At 48.7% G+C, this 22266-nt stretch overlaps 9 protein-coding genes across 9 annotated transcripts; 5 read left to right on the top strand and 4 right to left on the bottom strand.

The window, feature by feature from the left end:
- Window positions 1-142: 142 nt before the first annotated feature.
- Window positions 143-2186, bottom strand: M437DRAFT_60689 (uncharacterized protein; the record flags this gene model as incomplete). The annotated part of the gene is made up of 4 exons (XM_041023796.1): window positions 143-935; window positions 1071-1876; window positions 1922-2053; window positions 2118-2186. The coding sequence occupies 4 exons, from the start codon at window positions 2184-2186 to the stop codon at window positions 143-145; spliced, it is 1800 nt and encodes a 599-aa protein (XP_040874931.1).
- A 4926-nt stretch (window positions 2187-7112) lies between these two features.
- M437DRAFT_70428 (uncharacterized protein) lies at window positions 7113-8735 on the top strand (the record flags this gene model as incomplete). The annotated part of the gene is made up of 4 exons (XM_041025449.1): window positions 7113-7761; window positions 7810-7923; window positions 7979-8044; window positions 8245-8735. The coding sequence occupies 4 exons, from the start codon at window positions 7113-7115 to the stop codon at window positions 8733-8735; spliced, it is 1320 nt and encodes a 439-aa protein (XP_040874930.1).
- A 1432-nt stretch (window positions 8736-10167) lies between these two features.
- M437DRAFT_70427 (GroES-like protein) lies at window positions 10168-11220 on the top strand (the record flags this gene model as incomplete). The annotated part of the gene is made up of 1 exon (XM_041025448.1): window positions 10168-11220. The coding sequence occupies one exon, from the start codon at window positions 10168-10170 to the stop codon at window positions 11218-11220; it is 1053 nt and encodes a 350-aa protein (XP_040874929.1).
- A 269-nt stretch (window positions 11221-11489) lies between these two features.
- On the top strand, window positions 11490-12269 carry M437DRAFT_89084 (uncharacterized protein; the record flags this gene model as incomplete). Its single annotated transcript, XM_041028965.1, has 1 exon — window positions 11490-12269. One exon carries the CDS (start codon window positions 11490-11492, stop codon window positions 12267-12269), a length of 780 nt encoding a protein of 259 aa, XP_040874928.1.
- Window positions 12270-12634: 365 nt separating this feature from the next.
- On the top strand, window positions 12635-12844 carry M437DRAFT_24310 (ankyrin; the record flags this gene model as incomplete). The annotated part of the gene is made up of 1 exon (XM_041019069.1): window positions 12635-12844. A coding segment is annotated over one exon (210 nt), but the record flags the coding sequence as incomplete, so codon positions are not given.
- Window positions 12845-15369: 2525 nt separating this feature from the next.
- On the top strand, window positions 15370-15865 carry M437DRAFT_25288 (uncharacterized protein; the record flags this gene model as incomplete). The annotated part of the gene is made up of 2 exons (XM_041019083.1): window positions 15370-15645; window positions 15698-15865. Coding segments are annotated over 2 exons (444 nt in total), but the record flags the coding sequence as incomplete, so codon positions are not given.
- A 262-nt stretch (window positions 15866-16127) lies between these two features.
- M437DRAFT_60648 (uncharacterized protein) lies at window positions 16128-16838 on the bottom strand (the record flags this gene model as incomplete). Its single annotated transcript, XM_041023788.1, has 1 exon — window positions 16128-16838. A coding segment is annotated over one exon (711 nt), but the record flags the coding sequence as incomplete, so codon positions are not given.
- Window positions 16839-17395: 557 nt separating this feature from the next.
- Window positions 17396-18510, bottom strand: M437DRAFT_60691 (terpenoid synthase; the record flags this gene model as incomplete). The annotated part of the gene is made up of 2 exons (XM_041023797.1): window positions 17396-18006; window positions 18060-18510. 2 exons carry the CDS (start codon window positions 18508-18510, stop codon window positions 17396-17398), a joined length of 1062 nt encoding a protein of 353 aa, XP_040874924.1.
- Window positions 18511-20229: 1719 nt separating this feature from the next.
- Window positions 20230-21348, bottom strand: M437DRAFT_89080 (FMN-linked oxidoreductase; the record flags this gene model as incomplete). The annotated part of the gene is made up of 1 exon (XM_041028964.1): window positions 20230-21348. The coding sequence occupies one exon, from the start codon at window positions 21346-21348 to the stop codon at window positions 20230-20232; it is 1119 nt and encodes a 372-aa protein (XP_040874923.1).
- Between the last annotated feature and the right edge of the window lie 918 nt (window positions 21349-22266).

The raw sequence follows: 22266 nt of genomic DNA, 5'->3' as shown, positions 1-22266 counted from the left end.
GGCGATATCTTGCACGAAGAAAAACCGGGAGAATGGTCTTGCGGCTCTTGAAGGACTCAGCCTCATAACTAGGACTGTGAACTTCTGGAATTGTTCGAGTGAATGTGCGCGACCGATGGTATGGTCTGTCGAATTACATCGATCATAAAGCATAGTCATTTGCCTTGGGACAGTCTTGGCCATAGATGTTGATTCCATCTCTCAAAGCATCGGAAAACTCAGTGTTATTGATTTGGTCCAGGTACGTGCTGTCGGAGGATGTGGCGGAGTAGGGATCTCGCTCGGAGTCATCAGATGCTGCAACAGATGGTAGATCGTCCTGGCTTGCTTGTTCAAAAGGACGATCGAGGTGCCTTGGCAGTATGGATCCTATTTTCCACTTGGCAGCGAGTCGTTGGATCTCGACTATACTTCGTGCGGCGGCATTTCCCCATGTCTGACCCAGGCTCTCGAGCGCTTTGAGGCAGACGCGTACTCCGGTCACCGCCCTCTGCCTTACCCTACTGTCATCACATGTCGCATTGAGCAAATGCGCCAAGGCAACGGTCAAGACGTGATGTATGACAAAGTAAGGCAACTTTGAACATTTGGGAGACGCAATGAGCATTTTGACTATTCTGCTCGAGGCATCAGCAGCCGTTGTGGTTGTTCGTAGGGCAAAGCATCTGGTCTGCCAATCATTATCAGCGTGCAAAAATGGGCGATGGACGAGGATCAATGACACGTGGTAAGCCAGATGTAACACTTTCTGAGCCGATGTGCTATCCTGTAAGCTCGGCAATGCAGACTCTGCCATGTATTTTCGGAACCCGAGCAAAGCATCGCGGGCATTGATCAAAAGACGATGTTTGCTTGTAGTATCAAGCCTCCCGAATTCGAAGGAGTAGATCTGGTCCATGTGTTGATCGGTGATATACCATAGCCGACACTGCAGACTGTAGATGAGCTGATCCATGGGCATATGGTGAGCCTGTTCGAATGTTGCGTCGATAAAAGGTACGTTGACTCGCCCCCAAGGCAATGCACAGTTACGACCGAGCAGGGACGTGAGAATTCTGTCATGTAAGAACGCTGACCAGAACGCCCTAACACGAGTTGATTGTGTTCGTTCGTCGATGGTTTTTCTCGGTTTGAGTTCTGGTAACGACGTGGCGTGTATCCCAAGATGAACGACCATTGACATAGCCATATGATTGAACATATAGCCCATGCTATCGTTACCAAGACCTGTGTTCATCCACGACAAGATAGATAGGGCGCGCAAGACCGTGATTGACGGGTGATCTCTGCAACACGTAACTGCAATGTTCTCCGCAAATGCTGCGATGGTCCGACCACTATTGCGGGCGTGAGGATCGGAGGTAAACAATGCCCCTGCTGATATGACAGAAGCATACAAGAGTTGCGAAGGAAGGGGCATGCTGGGCTCGATTGTCACTTGTGAGAGACCGTCTGCGTCTAGGAATTGATAGAACGGATTTACGTGTTTCATGAACAAGGCAAGCATTTCTCTCAGATGCTGACTCATGAGTGTGTAAGTGACATAGACGTCAGCGATTTCTTGCTTGACGTTATGTTGGATTTGTGGCGGCGCCTTCGTGGCCGAGAAACAAAAGTTTCCGGAGGGTCCTTTGAAATATGTTTCTCCAGAATCCAATACGTCGAGAGTCCAAAGCATATGAGACAAGTCTTCAAGCGCATCCGGCAGTCGTTTCAGGTTGTCTGTAACCGCCAGCGCATGATCCGGCGTGATAGACTCCTGCTCTCTTTGACTGTCCTCGAGCTCTTTGTGGATCGTATTCATGAGCTCTTGAGTTGTGGCCGTCCCATCGATCCTTGTCATTGTTGTGACTGGTGCCGGTCCAGCGGTAGCAGCCTTGACGCCTTCTAGTTGATCGATGTATCGCATCAGTCCAGCAACTTGATCCTCGAGATCCTGCACACGTTGACCACCATATTGGCGGCGTTTGGTTGACGATCTTTTGTCTTCGCTGTAGGTACATTGTTTCTCACAATCCAAGCATGCTGTACATATGGGAAGGGTGCCGTCACACTGTCGACCTCGGATTGATTAGTAGTGCACGATGGGGTCTAGAGCAGTTGTTGATATCACATACTTTGCGTTTTCTGCTTCGGCATGCGTCGCATGCAATTGAGACATTCTTTCTTCTCGCTGCTATGTCCATAAGATCGCATAGCAAGTTCCTCATCTGCATAACAGAAGTCATTGCTCAACCTATGAGCTGCGCTCTGTCGATGATGGGTTCTTTGGTCTATGCGTGGTTAGCGGGCATATATACGGGGGATTAAAGTTATATAGCGCCGGCACAGGAGCGAGGATGTCACGGTCTCACAACGTCTGATACGAAGCTGCCAAGATCATGTCTCGCCGGTAGGTACTGCCGATACTGCCGGTGCTGCCATGCTTGGTGTCGTGGCGTCCGATCGACTCTAATCTTGTATAGTCCCTACCTTACTTATGCGTGTAGATCCTGCCGCTATGAGCTGCCTTCTCTGCCCCCCGGACTAGGTCTTGAGTGGAGATACCCACCATAAGCAACCGGCGATATCTAGGTAAACAACGTGTCACATGCTTACGTCAAACCTTGAAATACAGTGTTGCGTTGGAAAACGATCGCTTTCCGTTGATCGCTCGTCTTTTCATCATTCCCTGTCCCTTGCGGTAGCACTCTGAGAGACTATCATAGAGACTGGCAACATCGATGACTGGCTTGTCAGTAAGCACGGCATCAAGAGGAAAGTTTGCTTCAACGATACTCTCTTCAGGTAATTGAAAATGGTTTGAGAGCTGTTGTCTATCTGAACATTGAATCCCTGAGCTACAACTGCGTTTGTCATTAAGCTTCATCCTGTCCAGGGTACTTCAAGTAGGACAGCTGCTGTATGCGATAGCAAGATCGATGACTCGATCGTTGCCAGGTGGAAATAACCTGCGATCTCTGGAGCTTCTCGTTAGTGCACGAAAACATGGTGTGCTGAGCTGGCGGTTCTACCAGCTCGCGACGTTGATCAGACTTTGTGTCCATCGTTCAGAGGTTGAGCAACTGGCCATGCTGCAACGTGAACCACTCGCGTCGCAAAATTGTGTGAACCTTCAATACGGGCCGTGCATGCTCCGAGCAAGCAAGCCGTCTGTCATTCCCCAAAGAAGTTAAAGCCACGTTCGTAAGACTATTTTGAAAGCTGGTATAAAAACCTTCTCTCCACTCAGTTCGGCACGAGCTTCCTATCAAGCCTTGCATTGACTCGCAGATCTTCTTGACAGAGGCTTCTAGATTGAGCCAACCTGGCTCTGCCTGGGTGACTGCTACCCTGGCAGCTGTCGATTCAGAGCCTTCCATCGGTTTTGTGCGGGACACCATTTGACACGTCCGAGGTTCAAGCGCTAGCAAGCACAGTAGAGTGAATTCTATGCGCCGGACGCAAAAGCTGGGATAGGACTAGGATGTTCGAGAGGAATGTGAGCTGGCTTCACATTGATCCCAAATCAGGAAATGCAAGACAAGAACCAAACGTTAAAGGATTTCTCTGATTAGAGTTTAAGAAGGTCTTCACGGGGTGATTTCACAAGACCAGCGGAATCACAAACTCCGCCCACGTCAGATACCGCCTCTAACCCAAAGTAATACATACGAGCCCAATCAAAGACTGTATTTTCAACAACGAGATACTGAACGACGTCGGGATCTGACGGAGCATCAAGATCTTCCCCCACATCGGGACCGGTGGCGATCGGGAAGTGGAAACTCGGATGCGGTATGAGCCCTACACGTGCCCTGGACACAACAGCATGACCAGCGGCTCATAAGGCTGCCAAAAGGTTTTCAAGCTTTCTAGCTACCACGCTTAAACTCTGTTTTGCTGGTTACCGCTTGATCCGACAGAGTTACGCCCTTCGAATGACAACCTGGGCGCCGGTAGAAATCTGATCGCCGTGCCATGAATTGCATGTTGTGTGTTGCAGCAATCAGACAGGATTATGATTATGGAGCTCGCTACCAAAGTCTGTTCCAAGAATCGCTCATAATGAGCTGATCCTTCATCCACTGTCGATCACAAAATTATCGAGGTCGAATTTACTCATATTGGAGATCAAATTAGTAGTCAAAGATGTCTCAGTTCTATAAATAGCACACTGATTGAAATTGTCCATCGAATTGAACAAGTTGCATCGATCATGCCTCACGTTGAAACGTTTGGCGTCGCTGAGGCTTTCGAAGCCTGGATCCGGCATCTAATCATAGGCAGGGTCCGTCCACAGACCGGAGGATGTCTCCCGCATTGCGTGATCAGGACAAGACATTCGAGCCCTAGTGCCGAGTTCCTGATTCCTCGGAGGCTTTTTAAACTCTGCATCCACAGCCCATTAAGAACCATCTGCTAGATCTTTTGCCTCTTTTGGATCGTCTATTCCTTCCTTCGAACTTCTGATCGATGACTCCGTTTACATTCATTGAAAAGGGCCGCAAGGATTCAAAGAGACTTCGAGACGGACCAGTGAGCGTTGCATTCGAGTTTTTGTTGAGCTGTGTTAGCATACTCAATCTCGAGACGTTCATCTTGCTAGCAACAACAATAACACCATTCAATCGATGCTACACTTTGGAATCGGACTTCGATGGTGTGCCTTCACTCGAGACTATTGGTCTGGACCGCGGGATGAACTGCGCTCCTTACTATGGTTTCGCGATGTTGCACTTACAGTGTGATGAGTCGTGTATTTGACCCTATTCTGGAATCGTGGTCAAAGGTATGAGGCTGTGAGCAACGCATCCGTCCAATTGAGGTTGGTCAATATGTCACTAGCTAGCAATGAGTGACCAAACCAGCTCTACGTCTTCAACGTTCTTGCAGTCGTGTATGTTGCCACACTGAGCAGTAATGATTACGTTCGCCACTGGGTTGCAAAGACACGAATTTGCAATCAGAAGTCAATGGCACTTGACGAGAAGGAATCTTGACATTTCATGGCTCTAACCTCACGTTCTTTCGCAGGGCTCACCTAACAGCTCCATCCTCGCTTCTTAATGCCAGCCTGCATCTTCTATCTCGTTCTTCGCGGCCTGGGCACCGTCGAAGACGATATGCTAATTTGAATCGAGACCAAGGAGTGGTTGCTCCACGAGTTTCATCAACCCCTTTAGAACGAGTCTTGAACTTTTGATCAGAGTGGACCCGATGAGCACGACAGAGAATTACTGGTCAGATTTGATTACATAGCGTGAGACAATAATGAGCTCCATGATGAGTATTGCATTGTCGCTAAAGACATCACTCGACGCATGGGCAATGGGATGGCAGATTGAGCTCTGGACGCCAACATCGCTGAAGTGAACACTTTCAAAGAGTCAAAGGACTTCCAAGTCAACTGCTCATAGAGTCTACCAAGGGCATCCGTCATTTGTCATGTTGGCCGAGTTCTTTGACATTTCGCCAACAAGATCCAATTCAGGCACGAGCCGGACGACCCGGACTGTGACAACATCAACGCTGCTTGTGAAACAATCTGTCGGACTGTCGATGACCTCGCCTCCGAACACAAAACACCATGGATCGACTCGAGTGTTCCTCTCATCTCCAAGGGACGGTACATTGCTATATAGAGTGGTGTTCTCGTGCTGCGGTTTCTCACAGGCTCTGCCGTAGGTTCTACTTCTTTGCATTCGTCTTTCACGATACAGACATTCCTGCGAAGTGCCCCTTCATGTCAGGCTCTGGAAGAACACCAATGAATGGATTGAATCAATCATTCACAAGTATTCCTTATAAGCAACATACATATAAGCCTATTGGCGTGCGTTTCACAGCCCGGTGCAAGTGTGCTGAGTTGACAAGTGCTGATTATGGTTGTACGTAGACATCGCTATTTTCGTCAAGGTAAATGAGTTTCACAAGCGCAGAAACGTAGCATGGCGGGCGTCCTCTGTCGAGGCTTTCTTCGGTGCTCAAAGAAGAACCATAGTACAACTTTCAGATTTCTTTAGTAGCCTCTATGGTATCTTCAGAGCAGAACAACATTGCTTGCACTTTGAGTTGCCCATCAGATCACGTGCTTTGTTCATGTGTCTATGTCTGTTCATCACGGCGCTTATCGAAGCAGCTCAAAGATGTGGTGCAGAACCGCTGCCCTCTCGCTATTCATGAATCGATAACCAATCAAGACTTGCAGCACCATAATTTGATAACTCGCGATAGAGCGGTACCATGTCTGTCCAATCGTACCCGCAGTGACGATGCCTTGGTAAGCGGCTGCTAACAGGTAAGATAAGAACCTCATAAATCTGATGCATTGTTGCAGATGCATCAATCTGCAGCCGATTAGCGTTGCTGCAAGCGAAGAAACAATTGAGTTCGACTCTAAGATGCATGATAAAGAACAAGGCGTAGCACGAGAACCACATCAATGGCTGCATGAATATTGCTCAGTACGTACATGTCATGTCAGCCTTACCAAGTCTCCGGCTTCTAGTCCGAAATTCTCAATGATGCAAAAGACATTTACAACAATCTAGAAGCTTTCAAAGACAAGGTATTACTCTAAGAATCAAGCGTTCGGATGTCAAATTCTAAACAGCGTCTGGGACTTGATCCACGGCTGTCTACATGCAAAGCTGTGCCTTATCGCACTAACAGCGTGATGTGCGGCAGGCAGCATGAATGTCAAGCCACAATTTCCAAATATAGCTGGCTTCGATCGACTTGTCCGATCAATGTGCAGCTGAGCGACGGCGATAAGAAACTTGAAAAGATTCGTGCATGCGATGCCCTAAGATAAAAGGCGATGGCTGTGCAGACCACAATCTTCACATAACTGCGATCTCCACTTCGTGTCATGTTATACAATTTCCTGGACTGCAAGGAAAAAGTAATTCCTGCTCCTTGACTATGAAATACAGATACCCCATATGGCTTCGAGGCGCTCCATTGGGCAAATCGAAAATGCAATATTGCAACTTCAATTTATCCAAGTAGGTTGAGAAACATGCAACAAGAATCGCGATGCTGAGGCTCACAACTGGCTCTGTGCCACCAGGCGGACCAAGAGAATCTCGACAGCGATAACAATTCTGGTTGTATTTACTTTGTCACCCATGGTCACTTGGTTTGGTCTCGTCTCATCACCTTTCACGCCAATACCCGTCTCTTGTACAGATACGAAAGGATTTGGACTTCCGGAACAAAACAGCAGTGGTGGCATACAGACGCTATTCACCATCGATCGGACGTTCGAGTCGTATAGGTTCTCGACCGTCAAGTTCATCGACGTGGTTTGGGACTTGTGTGTCGCTCGCGGTTTCCAATTCTTCGCCGGCTGGGTCAGCTATGCCGCTGTCACCGAAGCCGTAGTACACGCAATGGAGTCAGGTCCTGTGCCTTATAACATATTCATAGGTCTAGCGCTGAATGGATCAAATGCATCGGCAATATGCTCGACAGTGACGAACCTATACCGCTGTCGGCCGATACGAATCAAAATTCTGCTCGGCTGTATCATCATGTCAATTGTTTATGTTGTCATGTTGCCGACCCTTTTATCCGCAGCAACGGGCTACGTGGCTTCCACAGCCACATTTTTTACATTACCCGAAACAGACCAGCTTGTGCCTCTTTCCGCTGTGTCGCCTTCCGACTACAAATTCAGCGTAGGGAACGGCAGCGAGGAGTATTGTTTAGGAGTTGATGCTCACGACGACAAGGCGTGGTTGTTCCGCTCCCGATCTCTCAATCAGATGTTGTGCTGTGAGTGGTTTCTCTATGTGCTTGCAGCAGTACTAAGATCTGGCTTAGGCAAGCCGCTCAACTGTTCGCGCTTCTTCAATGAGAAGCTGATGAGCGACAAAAGTTGGGATCAGTTCTGTTCTACGAGAGATTACTATGAAGTAACGTGGAAAGGATCTCAATGTAAGCATTGTGTAGTGTGAAGCCCCGAAGACTTTTCTGACTTGGGTTTTCAAAGGTGCCTTCGAGAGTGATGGTACATTTAGCTGGACAGACGCAAACGATACATCCAGAAAGTCGAGCTGTAAGCAAGAGCCTAAGGATCTGATTGCACAATACTGAACGAGGAAGCAGGCAACACACCATTGAAGGTCACCATTAACGGCGTCACGTTTGACGGCTGGAGCGCAGTCTACAACGAGGACGTCAGCCTTGACTGCTACAACGGCAAGGTCTACGACGAAAGCCGGCTTTAAGAAACAGGGCAATGCCTGCCAGCCTCAGGGAACGCGGGACACGCCCGCTACGAATGGGGCTTTTCGACAGTCCCAATGTCGCTTGTCTTGATCTCGCACTGCGTCTGGTCACTGTTCATGCTGGGCCTGTGGTTAGACGCCGAGCTCAACGGTACCTTGCAGCGAGAGCGCGGCTTCAAGTTATCCCAAGTCCGCGCCGCATTGGTTGTTGCCGAGGCGGCCACAAGAACGACTGGCCGCTCTCTGGTCGACTTGATTTGCTTTACGCCAAAAGAGATTAGGCAAAGACTAGGTCGTAAGGATGCGACAATCCCGTTCGAGGTGCTGCGTCAAGAACCAAATATCTTCCTGGCAAAGCTCTCGCCTAACCCCGATGATGCGGTATCTGCGTCAAGTCTACTTCAAGTACAGACAGCTCTGCAGCACTCGGATAGCAGTTGTGACGAAGAAAATGCAGATGAGGTTAGAGGATCTGCGGATCTCACCGAGGGGAGCGTGCTATCGAATATACACAGCTAGCAGCTGGAAACAATGATCAAGGGTCAGCCCTGCCCAAGCCTTGTTCCTGATATGACTGTCTGTATGGTGATGAAAAAAGGTCTACCTCGGCACAGGGAATCTTTCGTTTTCCAATGGTCGAATGACGATATCTACTTGCCTTACACTCCCAGGAATTGTTTGAATAGACTTGTGTATCGGAGCGATGTGGCTATCAGTCTGGAGCTGAATGATTCAATTCGTTGCTTCCACTATAGGGGCGGCAGCGGAGACTTTTTCTCCAAATCAGGACTGCTTGGGCAATGTTTTTGCTCATTCGCAGAGACGATGGCCTGATCCCAACATGGAGACTTGGATATGAGATTGGCCGATCGACAAGAGAATATTATTTGGATGGAGTAATCGAACGAGGTTCGACAATGAAGATCTCACGGGATGGAGGAATGTAAAGCAGACCATTTGTATTGCACAATGTGATGGCAGCTTGATTGTAGACATCGAATCGCATGTTCGCGCTTCAGCCGACAGGCTTGCGCATCTCTCTTCTACCGACGGTGAGATTGACACCCGCATCGCATGTTGATCAAGGAAAGACGGAGGACTTTGACATGAGCACAGGACATAAGTCACAGCCCGGGGTGCCGAGTTCCCCCGTGTTGCCGATTCTGCCAATATTTATGGCCACCTCGGAGGAATAAACGCTTACCTCTTCGTACCTTGCATCGTGGATCCGATTCTCTGCATCTGTGCAACAACCCAACAAGCCATGGTGGCTCGAACATCCGAAGTATGAAGGTCATTATGGCCTATTGTACCAATTAGTCGGCCGCTAGCAAATCCGAAAGCGGGTTTTGCGTGCTCAAACATCGTCGGCGAGATACGCAACGCTCTTCCCATCAATGTTTCTCCAAGTAATGCATCTCGCATGAGCTCAAGCACGAGTCGAAAAGCAGGGACAACACGGTCTGTGTTTCTTGCAACCCTTCTCGCAGGGTCATTTTGCATGGGCAAAGCAGGTGAAGCACATTGCTTCTCATCTTAGATTCCCCATGATGCACATGCTTACCTCAATACTCCAAGTCCTGCTAGCAAGCACGTCTGTAGCTTACTTTGATTTTTGGGACTACGTTCCATTCTCGAATAAGCGTGGACCCTGAATCGACCCTGAGAAATGTTTTGATGGTTTCTGGAGCTTATTCGGCGCTATCATGCGTTCGAGCTTCGTGCCCCCGTTCCTGCAAAGCGCTGAAGCTTGTTTCTATTCACCCGCCGCCGCATGTCGGATGATTGATGCTCCATCACCTCAGACGATGGATGAGCTAGCCATCCTTGCTCTTCAGGAGAGATCGTTGTGGAAGACAGACGTAGGCTATTTCTATTGCAAGTTCCCTCATGATATATCACATCAAAGCAAGTTCATCCACAACAATCGCGTTCAGACTCAGAAGCAACGATGACTCAACATCTCCAAAATCAAGCAGCTTGGCTGAATGAGTCAAAAGCGACTTTGGTGGTTGGTCCTGCTCCTCACACACCTCCTGGTCCTGGTCAACTGGTCGTTCGCAACGCAGCCATCGGCATCAACCCAATCGACTGGCTCAAGCAATATTTGGGTGAAAACATCCTCCCCCACATTCGATATCCCACTATTTTCGGCGAGGACATTGCTGGTACTGTCGTCGCTGTTGGTGAGGGCATCACCCGTTTCAAGGTTGGTGATCGTGTCCTTGCCGTCGCCGGTCTTATTCCTTCGAACAATACTCCTGAAGGTGCCTTCCAACACTATACCGTCGCCCGTGAATGGCTGACTGCCCCTCTGCCGCCAAATGTTAGCTTCGAACAGGGCTGTGTCCTACCACTCGCCCTGATCGTTGCTAGTCTTGGTCTTTTCGCAAGGGACTACATGGGTCTCGAGCTGCCCACTGTTCCAGCCCGCCTGAAAGATCCATTCAGACGCCGAGTCGTGATCGTAGCAGGTGGTGCATCTGCTGTCGGTGGAACAGCCGTTCAACTTGCTGCTCAGGCCGGTTACGAAGTCGTTTCTACCTCTTCCCCGAAGAATTTCGATCTCGTCAAGAGTCTCGGCGCCTCGCATGTCATCGATTATCACGACTCGGATGTGGCAGACCAGCTTCTCGATGCTGTTCGTGGCAGCGAACTCGTTGGTGCTCTCTCACTGGGTGACGGCACTGCAGATTACCTGGCTACCGTTCTGAACAGCCACCAGGGCCCTGTCAACAAGTTCGTTGCACGTGCTGAGGGCAAGCATAACGTTCCCGAGGATGGCGAGGTTAAGGTCAAGTTCATCTTGATCTCACCTCCAGTCATCGGCCCAGAAACTCCTCTGAGACCTATCTTCGAGGACTACCTGCCCAAGGCCCTGGTAGGGCAATTCATCCCAAGACCAACACCCGAAGTTGTGGGTAAAGGTCTTGATCAAATCCAGGGTGCATTGGAGACTCTTCGCAAAGGTGTTTCAGCCAAGAAGATCGTTGTTCAGTTGTAGTCAGTCGTACGGAGATTACATATACGTGGGATCGTCAGCAAGATTAATCATAATTGTGAACATAATCTGATTGTGTCTGTGTCTCAGAAAGGAAAGACTGAGGGATAGAATGATGGGTCACGTTCAAGTTACGACATCTGACCATGTGGTCAAAAGTCATTGTACTGTGATCATCCCGTGCCAGGTAGCTGTCGCATCACTATACTACTGACCCGTTCTCTTTCGGCACAAACCCATCAATCTTCAATACTGCTGTCGGATAAACGAAGATGTCTCTTAAGATCGAAAGACTGGTTGACGAAGACCGCCGTCCCGAACCGTTTGCAATCGAAACCTCGCGTCTGATCCTTCTGCCTTCTTATCTTGCTATTGAAAATCCTGCCTATCGTCATTTGTACTCATCGTTACACGGCATGGCTAAGTTTACAACAATGGCTTTCGGTCCTGACTGGGGGATCAGACATTGGGATAACAAAGCCATCTCTTCCATCATCCAACGTGAAATCGACGCATCTTGGCGCGTCCGAGGAATCGGGGATTTTGCTGTTAGTTTGCGACACAACATTCCCGTCCCTTCTAGCGAGAAGACAGTCACAAGCCAAGACTTGAAGGTTCTGGAGATGTGCAAGGCACAGGAACTAGAAGATGTAGAGTGGATAGGCTACGTAGGCGTCCGCGATGCAACAACTACGTCTATGCCCAGGGCAGAAACTCATCATCCTACGTTACGGCCATGGATTCAGATGGTCGAGCTGCGATACGGGTTCCATCCGGATGTTTGGGGCAAAGGGTATGGTAGTGAAGCTGCAGAAGCAGTGATGTGGTGGTGCGAGAAGCATATCGGAGCGCAAAGGTTCGTCGCAGAGACAGAGATTGCGAATGTGGGGAGCGGCAGGATATTGAGAAAATCTGGGTTTGAGGAGATATGTGAGGACAAGGAAGTGATATGGGGTCTGAGAGGAAAGAAGGAGTGGGAGCGGTGGGCAGCTGGCATAAGTCGTCCAGAACGTGGTCCTATCATTCAGCCGGATTCTCAACCGGACCCATAGACGTGAGTCCGTTGGTAATTATTTTCGTCACTATCTGAAGCATCATACAACGTGACAGTGTAAAGAATGCATTCGGCCTTGGTGAGAGACTGCAGAGGGATCACAATGAATTTGGGCTGCTTAGCGGCCTTGAGAAGCGGCAGAGTTCCCTGGAAGAGTCGAACCGGACCATTGACGTTCACATCGACGTGCTGGGTCAACTCGCTGGTCTTCATCTTCGCTCTGTTAGTTAACAGCAATCTCCTGGAATTAGTTGGACGAACCTTTCCGTCATCGCACTCAATTATCCATTCCTTCTAAGTAAGCAAAACTCAAGGACTCACGATTGGCCTGCGCAATCTTCTCATATCGATAACAGACCACTGCTTCATATAGCCGTCCACAGTGGACATGAAAGCATCGTTGATGTCCTACTTAACGAGGGCGAAGACATCAACGAGCAAAATGCCAACGGCAGTCCAGCACTGAACGTCGCCGTGTTGGAGCGTCGAGATGCCAATTTACAGATGCTACTTGAGAAAGAGGCGCGACTCGACATTGCGGATGTCATGGGTCAAACTCCTGCACATTCAGCAATCTATACCAGTTTTGGTTTGGAACTAAGGCTTCTTTTGAAGCACAGGACCAAGAAGCTCTGAGCATGAGGCATATTAGACATAGAAGGGGTCATAATGATAGGCGGTCACATGATAGGATAACGATGGATACGACGGTTGTGACAACATATGGGCTCTGTCTCACCATGTTGCGATCTGCAGTAGCTGCCGATCATTCGTTTTAAACATCTTTGTATGCGCACAGCGAATGGTCTGTGACTGGATTCTAAAGACTCGTCAGTACTGCCAAGAAGTACGACTTCCTTCATGCTGAGGAGCCACATCAATACCGACCCGAATGAAGTCAGTTCTGGACAGGATGGTGCTCAAACTAGCATGAACTGTCTGGGTTACCCCAAGCAGTGAAAAATTCTATCACATGTTCCTGATGTGCTTGATGTACATTCAGTCGTCATTGATCGGATCAAGCAGTCACGTTCAAGTCAGGCTAGTAGATTACCAACAACAAAAAAAACAATGGTGGTACCGACCATCGCCGAACACCTAGCATCACTTGTGAATCTGGTTCAATCCTTCGCAAGCTGTTTCTAGACTTGGTCTAGAAATAAACTTTCCACCGGAACTTTATAGTAGGTCATTCTCGGTTATGTACCCCAAAATGGTATCGAGGCCTAACATGAGGTGAGGATAAATCTAACCTCGGTACAGGCACACGGTAATTCACATTCGCTAAGCACAATTTCAATTGGCAGCCATAAAGGCATTCTATCCACGTAGCCATGTACAGAGCATATCATCCTGATTTATGGAGCACTACGCGTACCCTTGAACCATTGGGCTCATCAAGATGGTCATGGAGTTAAGGTTGACTCGATGACTGAATGTCTCACGGGAATAGGAGACTTCTCAGGTGCGTGCCATCTCTTTGAATGTAAGGCGACGAGACCGAGAAACCATGAACTGATTCGAAAGAAGGTAGCGACTTGGTATGGAAGAGAATAGGGAGAGCATCCGATGATCCGATAGATCCGGCGAGATGACGCACGAAACATACCATCCGAGTACCACGTCCTTTTGTCGCCCATTGTTATGTCACCCATGGGTCGGACTTCATGCTTAGCAGTGGTATGCAGCAAGACTCAGGTTCAAGCCGAATTTACCCGAAGGTCAAGCTACACTTTCATGCGTCTCGACTTGAATAAGATTTTCGCAAGAGTCTTTGAGCTTCACCTTCCTATCTCGAGCACAGCACTGGTCGCGATTGATAGCCTTCTGTCAAAAATATATGCCATGGAGCTTCCAGAAAAGCTTAGTGGTTGATCGAAGGCATCGGTCCTCGCTCGTTCGGCGACAAGAACTTCCGAGAGCACGAGAATCTGTCCAGGAACTCCGGCAACAGATTCCCTGGTTGTTGCGATTCACGTCAATGGATCCGAGATAAGCTTTTGGTTCCTGCATCAACCGTGGTAGGGCTGGACATTAAGCATTCAGGAGTCGGGATATGCTTTGGATGAGTGAAGTGATAACCCCCTGGGTCTGTTATTCCATTGGACTTCCACAGATGCCTGTTTCTACCGCGGGAGATGCCTAGCCTGTCTGTTTTTGATACACTCAGTTAAGGGAGACTGTAGATTACTCGACTTGATCCTACTACAATGTTCAACCAATGCTGAGTATCAACGTAGCAATCGTCCAGCCACCGTAATGGGGTACCACGCTTCGAGAACGCAACATGTTCAATCGCAAGACCATACAACATTGAACACATGTGAGACACTTAGTATAGCGAGCGAGATGTGGGGATGGGACGGCCATCGATCCGCGGGTGCCGATCGTGGACGCGCAATGGAGTGAAGCCTCACGTCCGGTTCCTCCAGGTTCCGGGGTTGGCTTGTCTCAGCCTTACCAAAGCTTGATCTCTATAACCTCTAGCAACAACACTATGATTTGAAAAGTGCCCAAAGCCGAGGCATACTCAAGGCAGCTTTTCGTCGGTCGCAGGATCAGACCAATCGAAATATCGCGATGACTAGTCTCTTCAAGCATTGAATAGCGAAATCTTCTCGGCTTTCCTTACCTTTGTCTTCTTTAAAGTTGGCATGCAGATGCGACAGTGGTAGACACGTGCTGGACCGTGAGCGAGCGTTGTTTGTTCCAAGGAAACATATAAGTATAGACCAGATCGCATCATGAAATCGTTGCCTTACTACCGCTCATCCTCCGCTTGCAAACACTAACGCACTCTGAACCCCGTTCAAAATTCAGCCATGAGATCTACCCTTGCAGCTTTGGCCTTGGTTGCCTCTATTGTGAATGCTCAGTCTGTCGACCTGGCCGGGCTTGCCGCAATTCCAACTGGAGTCTTCAACATTCCGGTTGTCTATGCCGATGCCGATGGATCTGTAGTTACTGCTACGACTCTGGCAGCTTCCGCCACTGCGTCTTCTGACCCCGATGCTACCAACCTTGTGAACTCTGCAGCTCGCGCTTCTGTTACTCCCACAAGCGTTAGCAAGCGTGAGACTCATCACAAGCGTGATGGCACCTGTGCTGTCCAGCCTCAGGGCATCAGCTACGACTCATTCCCTGACACACCTCTTGCTTTCGCCATCGACCCCTACTACGCTGTAGCAGCCGAGACTGCTGTCGCCCCTGCCGGATACACTACAGTTTTCACCAATCTGAACGCTTCCAACTCGGCGAACAAGTATATGGGCTACTCACTTTTGCCCTTCTACGACGTGAAGACTTGTGCCAGTCACTGTACTTCTGCTGCCGGATGTGAATCGTTCAACATCTACTTTGAGCGCGATCCTTCTGTGAGTATTTCTCGGCCACTAGAAATGTATACATACTAACATGTTACTCTAGCTTGACCCTAATGCAATTGAATGCCCTAACCCCCCTTCTTACGTCAATGTCAAATGCGTTCTATGGGGTTCTGTTGTTGGCGTCATTAACGCCAACAACTACGGACAATGGCGTGATAGTTTCCAGGTCTTGATTGCAGGCAGCAATGGCTACGTCAACTCTTCGATCGTGGCTAGGTAGAGATGGCGTCGAGTGACTCACAGCCCAGTGTCAGGCTTTTGAGCGTTGGAGTTGCGTTGTGTGGAAGTGCTTGAATGATCCAGTAAATGCTGACTAAAGAAGGTCTATGTGTTATGAAGCGTGCTTACGCAAGTCATGTTTGTAATTTGGTTGCTTCTTACATCCTTGCGTTTATAGAATATGTATCACATGGTCTTCGAGTTTCGATGTACATAGAGTCACTAGTCCAAGACTCCTCCTCTCTCTCGAATCAACGCAAAGCGCCAAAACAACCGAACAGAGCAAGAGCAACTGTTGTAGTTTCAATGATCACCGATTTACGAGCATCACTAGCGTAAAACTTGTTATGCTTGTCACATGCCTTGTTAGGTGCATCAGCCGCGCTGCTGACATTTGCTGGATTGCAACTGAGATCCTTGGCCGTAGCCTCGTCAGATAAAACCTTCGACATCGTCCCACTAATATGATCGTTGTTGTTCCTGGCATCAGGTGTACAAGCTTGAATAGCAACTTCTCCGGCAGGCAAGTGAGCACTACCAGCAGGGCAACCACTGAAGATCCCATTCACACAAAGAAAGTCAGGCCTAAAGTGGACATATCCCGCAGTGCCGTGCTCAAAGGTCTGTTTCACAGTTGAGATATTGTCGGATACAGACTTTTCAAAGCTGATGTTTGAGGCAGAGGCGATGAGGGTGAAGAGGTTGTTATTGACGCTGTCGTCTGGAGATGAGTTGTTAAGCAATCGATTTGCAGTTATGTAACCGCCAGCTAAGATTGTGCAATTCTGTTTCCCCTTGCAGACGACACCGGAGCTGATGATATAGAGCGTAGGTCCAGGAAGAGTGTATGGTTCTCCTTCCAGAGTGAAGTTGTTACAGGTCGCGCGGACCAACGCCGAAGCGGACATTAACAGGAACAGAAGAGTAAGAAGCGGGATTGAGGTAATCATGTTGAACTGCAACTCTTTAGCAGTGGAGCAGATGCTGGGGTTGGAAAAGAGTAAATCAGGTAAAGCAAGATTGAGAAGGGATCTGGCGATGATATGTTTGGAAGCTAAAAATGAAATCCTGCACAAGCAAGAAAGATCAGCCCTGTGATCTTTACCGGATAGGTGACTTGACTAGAAGCCACTGACCCAAGCTTTGTCTATACTGGCCATACCAGGGGCTTTGGCAGTCTTTACTCCAGATTTACAGTTGCTCTAAAGTCATTGTAATTTAGTTTGCACGATTATAAAACAGCCAATGCCCACCAAGAAGTCGGAGGACTTTCGACTGGAGACATAGAGTCCATATTATCTCTTTTCATGATGCGTTAAGAGGAATTCCAGGTAACAAATTGTAGCTCAAGAACGACGTCAGAAGAACAACATGTATAGTCAAGTGTACGCTGACCCAAATCACGCCATCCTGCCAAGCGACTAACGGCTCTACGAAGGATCGCCAAGGCACTCTAGCGTATCCACGATACAAGTAGTAAGATCACTTGAGCCACGAGATCTCTCCGCGAACATACTCATCACTCATGAGAATTTTCTGTCATGTCCTGCAACGATGGAGAAGCCCAACGCAATGGACCTTGGTCGCTACCAGCTCTGGCGATCTCGTAGAACCTTCGCAAGTCCTGCGCACCCTCGACTTCCAAATCCTCGGCTTGATCCACGAGCTCAGACATACGATATCGAGCATCAGTAAAGTGGAATGCGGTGTATCCAAGCATGAAGTTGTCAACCACTCTTTTCGTCTTCGGGTCGACGTTTGGCAGCATTTCAACCAGTGCATTATTGGACAAGGTGATCTTGTCCAGAATCCTAGACAACGACTTCTGCATAGTGATTCCGGCGCAATGAGCATAGTTTGAGATGAAATTGGCTTGCTCTTGCTTGTCTGTGCCAAAGTATTCCTTGTAAAAGGACAAGAGATCGTTGACATAGAGTTCCCATTGCTCGATCTCTGATATCACAGAAGCAATGATGGGAATGTTGTCGGTCTCGTCGAACATGCCTGTAGTAAAGAGGGATGCGCCGATGATGGGACCAAACCCATTGAGTCGGCGTAGAAAGTCAGGATAGTTGTGTGAGCCGCGTGTTCCCTGAAAGTCATGCTGTTCGATCCAGCAGCCTTGGTAGACTTGATGAAACGTCAGTATCTCGGACTCTGAATATGGAAGCAGATATACTCACAGTCCAAAGTGCCTCTGAATATGTTGAGCGAGCAGAATGAACCGTAATGCTCGAGCAAGCTCAACAGATGTTTGTTAACAGCTTGCCACCAACTATTCTTCTGTTCAGAACCATTTATCATATCTTTAGAGAAGTCTCGCATGCCTTCTGATAGATTGTCTTTATACCAGTCGTCCAGGATGCCATAGTAGACGAACAGTATGCAGAGGTCTGTCTTCACTTCGGAAGCATGCCCCGGCCAGCAATAACTAACAAAGCGCACCATTGAGTGAGTCAGCCTCTGCAATACACTTGTATCGACAGTCAGCGCGTATGATGGTTCCGCAAAGTGCGCAGCTGTCTGGAGGTAGAGGTGATGGAATTCATGTTGACATGCCTCAGAGGAGTAATCGGGGCTTCTCCTGTCCATCTGAACAAGCATATCGACTACATTCTTGACATAAGATTGCATGAGAGTAGATGACGTTTCGGGTGCCGTATCAGCATTGTCATGTCGTAGTACAGGCTTCGTTGAGGGGGCCTCGGACTGATAGAGCGTGGGAGCTGCAACACGATCGGTAGCACAGTCGCAATCGGAAGCAGCAGGACAGGTCATTGCGCCTTGGATCGTCTCGTTACTGTGGTGTGGGCAATAGAACTCCTTCGTACCTCGCCGGTAGGCATGAGTGGTGCGAAAAGGTTGGTTGTCTCAGTACATTTAACCCAATCTGCATTGTACTGATCGCTGACCGGTCAACATTCAGGTGGGGAGCGTTGTCGCAGCTATAGATGGGCGTCAATGCAGGGAAGGATTCACTGGGCGCTTTCGAGTTTGTCCGCATCTGCTCTAGCAATATCGCGAGACAGCCAATCGATATTCATCACACAAGTAGAGTTTAGCAGAATTGATCATCAGATCTCTATATTTGGCTCTTCAAACAATGCTGCATCGGCCGTGATCGCGATACTCTACAGCGCCGATCAGCAGGTATCGACGCTATACATACAAGCGAACTCACGTCCTTTCTGGATAGGTATATATGATTAGTATAAAATGTAACCTTGAAGGGCTTCAGGTTGAGTGACAGAGGGCCTCGAAGGCACGTCGTCGAATGCCAAGAAAGCTGCCCAGCGTCTCAGGAAGATTCTAGTCAGTGTCTGTATTCCTAGCCCAAGCATACATAATTTACTCAACATCTGAAGAGTCACTGAACATCCTGCAACTATCAACAATTGTTTGAATTATCAGGATAGCGTCTGCGATGCTAGCTCTCCAGGTTGAAATGCGGCAGACGTCAGAATCATCTCTGCATTTGTGTTGCTGTCAGCCAAGCGAAGGATTCCATAAAGACTGGGCAAATCTCCACCCAGTCATGCCGATCGCAAGTTCGTCGACAGATATATGAACCACGCCCCAGAGCTTGCCCAGAGAACAGCTGTTCGACCACTGCAAAATCTAGGGACTCCATCGACTTAGGCACCCAAATTGACCGACTATCTGCTTGACTTTTGATCATGGAATCCACGATTCAACCACCGTCCAAACCAATTGCATTAAACAACAACTACATCGCTGACCGAACTCGTACACTCGGCCTACGCTGCCCCGATCGCCACTTCCGCGACGCCGTAGTCTGCGACGAGACCGGAGCCAAACTCTTCGATTTCACCGCCAAAGAACTCGGCACATCATGGACACTATGACGAAGCCTATTCGACAGCAAAACCTCACAACACATACTAGACCTCCGCCACACCAAAACAAACCTCAAAACCTGGATTCTAGAAGACGATTCTGGCAATGAGATTTGCAAGATCAGAGATGTGAGCAGCAGTTCTGGGTTTACTGCTGTGGATGTGCAGATGCTAGGAAACGAGGATGATGGAGTGGTACTTGAAATGCGGTGTTTTGATATAGCGGGCAGTAGGATGAGTTTCCAGAGTGATGGGGTTGTTATTGCTGAGTTGTCGTTGATGGACAATAACGATGCGTCGTTCTTACATAAACGTGGACTGGACCGCACGACATGGAAGCTTGAAGTGGCCAAAGGCGTTGATATCACTTTGGTGATTGGGTTGGCGTTTGCTCGTGCCGAGATCATGCATGCCTGGCGGCGGTAATCTGAGCCAGCAATTACTCTTCAAGACGAAACACGAAAAAAAAACGCTCTTTCCAGAATAGTATCGTCGATTATACCTCAACTTCTACATCCAGACTTTGCTTGTTCTCATAAAACGGATAATCCAGATACCCCTCCTTCTGCATCGGCGAATAAAACGTACTCCTATCATACTTGTTCAACTCGACTCCCTTCAAAATCCTCTCGGGCAAATCCGGATTAGCGATAAAATGACGTCCAAAAACAACAGCAGTATCATATGCTTTGTATTCTTCATCAACAGCGAATTTCGCCGATTGCGGAGAAAAGCCACCAGCAACCAGGACAGGAGAAACGTTATCCCAGATCTCGAGGAAGGGCTCGATGCCTTCTGTTTTCTCGCAGTCGACGCTGTTGATGACGCGAGATTCGATGATGTGCAAGTAAGCCAGTCGCTGTTGCTTGAGTCCTTGGACTAGATGCGAGAATTGAGGTATGGGGTCGTCCATTTTCATGCCTTGGAAAGTGCTGAAGGGACTGATGCGGAAACCAACGTGTTCAGAACCAACAGCGTTGACGCAGGCTTGGGAAACTTCGAGGGCGAAGCGTGATCGATTCTCAATGTTGCCGCCGTAGGAGTCGGTGCGGCGATTACAGGTGTCCTGGGTGAATTGGTCGATGAGATAACCGTTTGCACCATGGAGTTCTATACCGTCAAAGCCTGCTTTGATAGCATTCTTGGCTGCTTGAGCGAAAGTCTCCACAGCTCTTTGGATTCCTTCTTCGGTCAAGGCCTTAGGGATTGAGTCCGGTCCTTCGTTGAGCGGTGCTTCGCTCGAGCTAATGACAGGAAAGTTTCCTTCCTCTTTCAAGACATTAGGATCTGCTGCTCGACCGACAGAGACCAGTTGAGCGTAGATGTAACCTCCCTTGGCATGAACGGCATCTGTGATTTCCTTCCAACGCGCAATCTGAGCTTCCGTGTAAATACCAGGCGCATGACTGAATCCGCCGTGCTCGGGAGAGATGAGAATTGCTTCCGCAATGATAAGGCCTCCTGGAGATGTTCTTTGTGTATAATAGTCCTTCGCCATAGGCAATTGAACGTGGTCCTTGTCGGCGCGACGTCGGGTCAGAGGTGCCATGACCACACGGTGCTGAAGCTGAACCGTGCCCAGCTTGAGCGGTTCGAAAAGTTTCGTTGCTGACATAATTCTCCGAGTTTGAGACGACGACAACACGGTTTTGGCGAGGTGTTGGAGTGTTGGAAGAGCAAAATCAGACGTGAGAGACAGCAGCGAGCTTCGTTCGATTTATCAATCTCGAAAAAGGATCTGCACCCGACTCATGAGTCTGGGCAATCTATAAGTCTTGGTTACAGACGTCGGATCAAAAACTCCCGTGTCGCCCAGCCATGCCATTCCACCCATAAATCGCTTCGGCGGTTCTTCTTCCGACGGGTTTTGCAAAGTCGACATCCAAAAACTTCGGACGAAGGTCAAGTCTAATGGTAAGGTCGTTAACCAAACCTTGTCGGAAGGCTTTGAAGTAGTTTGCGACAGAGTGGCCATCCTTCATGTTCTCGATCTTGCTCAGAACCTCATCCGTGATCGAGGCTCTACATTCGTCTGGATACCGCTTGAAGAAAAACTCCGCAAGTCGTGACCTGACATAGAGCTCCACGAACGCTCCACGTTCGACCAAGGAAATGATCACCTCACCGTTGATGGCAGCTCCGAACTCTCTGTTTCGCATATTCGAAAACAGAATCATGACTTCGAAGCTCGGTACGCTGTTCCGCATGAGAGCGAGTAGCACCTCGCTCGTGATCCTCGTTATATCTGGCCACTCTTTCAGGAATCTTCTGAATAAAGTGGTGACATCCGGATGACGACCACCTATACTCCGAACCGCTGTATGAAAAATGTCGGGGGTCATGTTGATTTGAGATCGATATTTCTTAATAAGCACATTCCACATCAAGACGCTACCATTTCGATCCATACCATTTCGGGCCGCGAACATCAGTAGGGAGTCTGTGACCGGGATCTGATGTGGGCATTTCTCAAGCAAGAGCTGCACAAAACATGGACTGTCGTCAGCTACACATGCTTCGAGCACTTTGGGTG

Source organism: Aureobasidium melanogenum, assembly GCF_000721775.1.
Source record: "Aureobasidium melanogenum CBS 110374 unplaced genomic scaffold scaffold_42, whole genome shotgun sequence".
In the NCBI taxonomy this organism is placed as follows: Eukaryota; Fungi; Ascomycota; class Dothideomycetes; order Dothideales; family Saccotheciaceae; genus Aureobasidium; species Aureobasidium melanogenum.
Note: the sequence above shows the minus strand (reverse complement) of the source record. Positions and strands in the feature narration are given on the sequence as shown.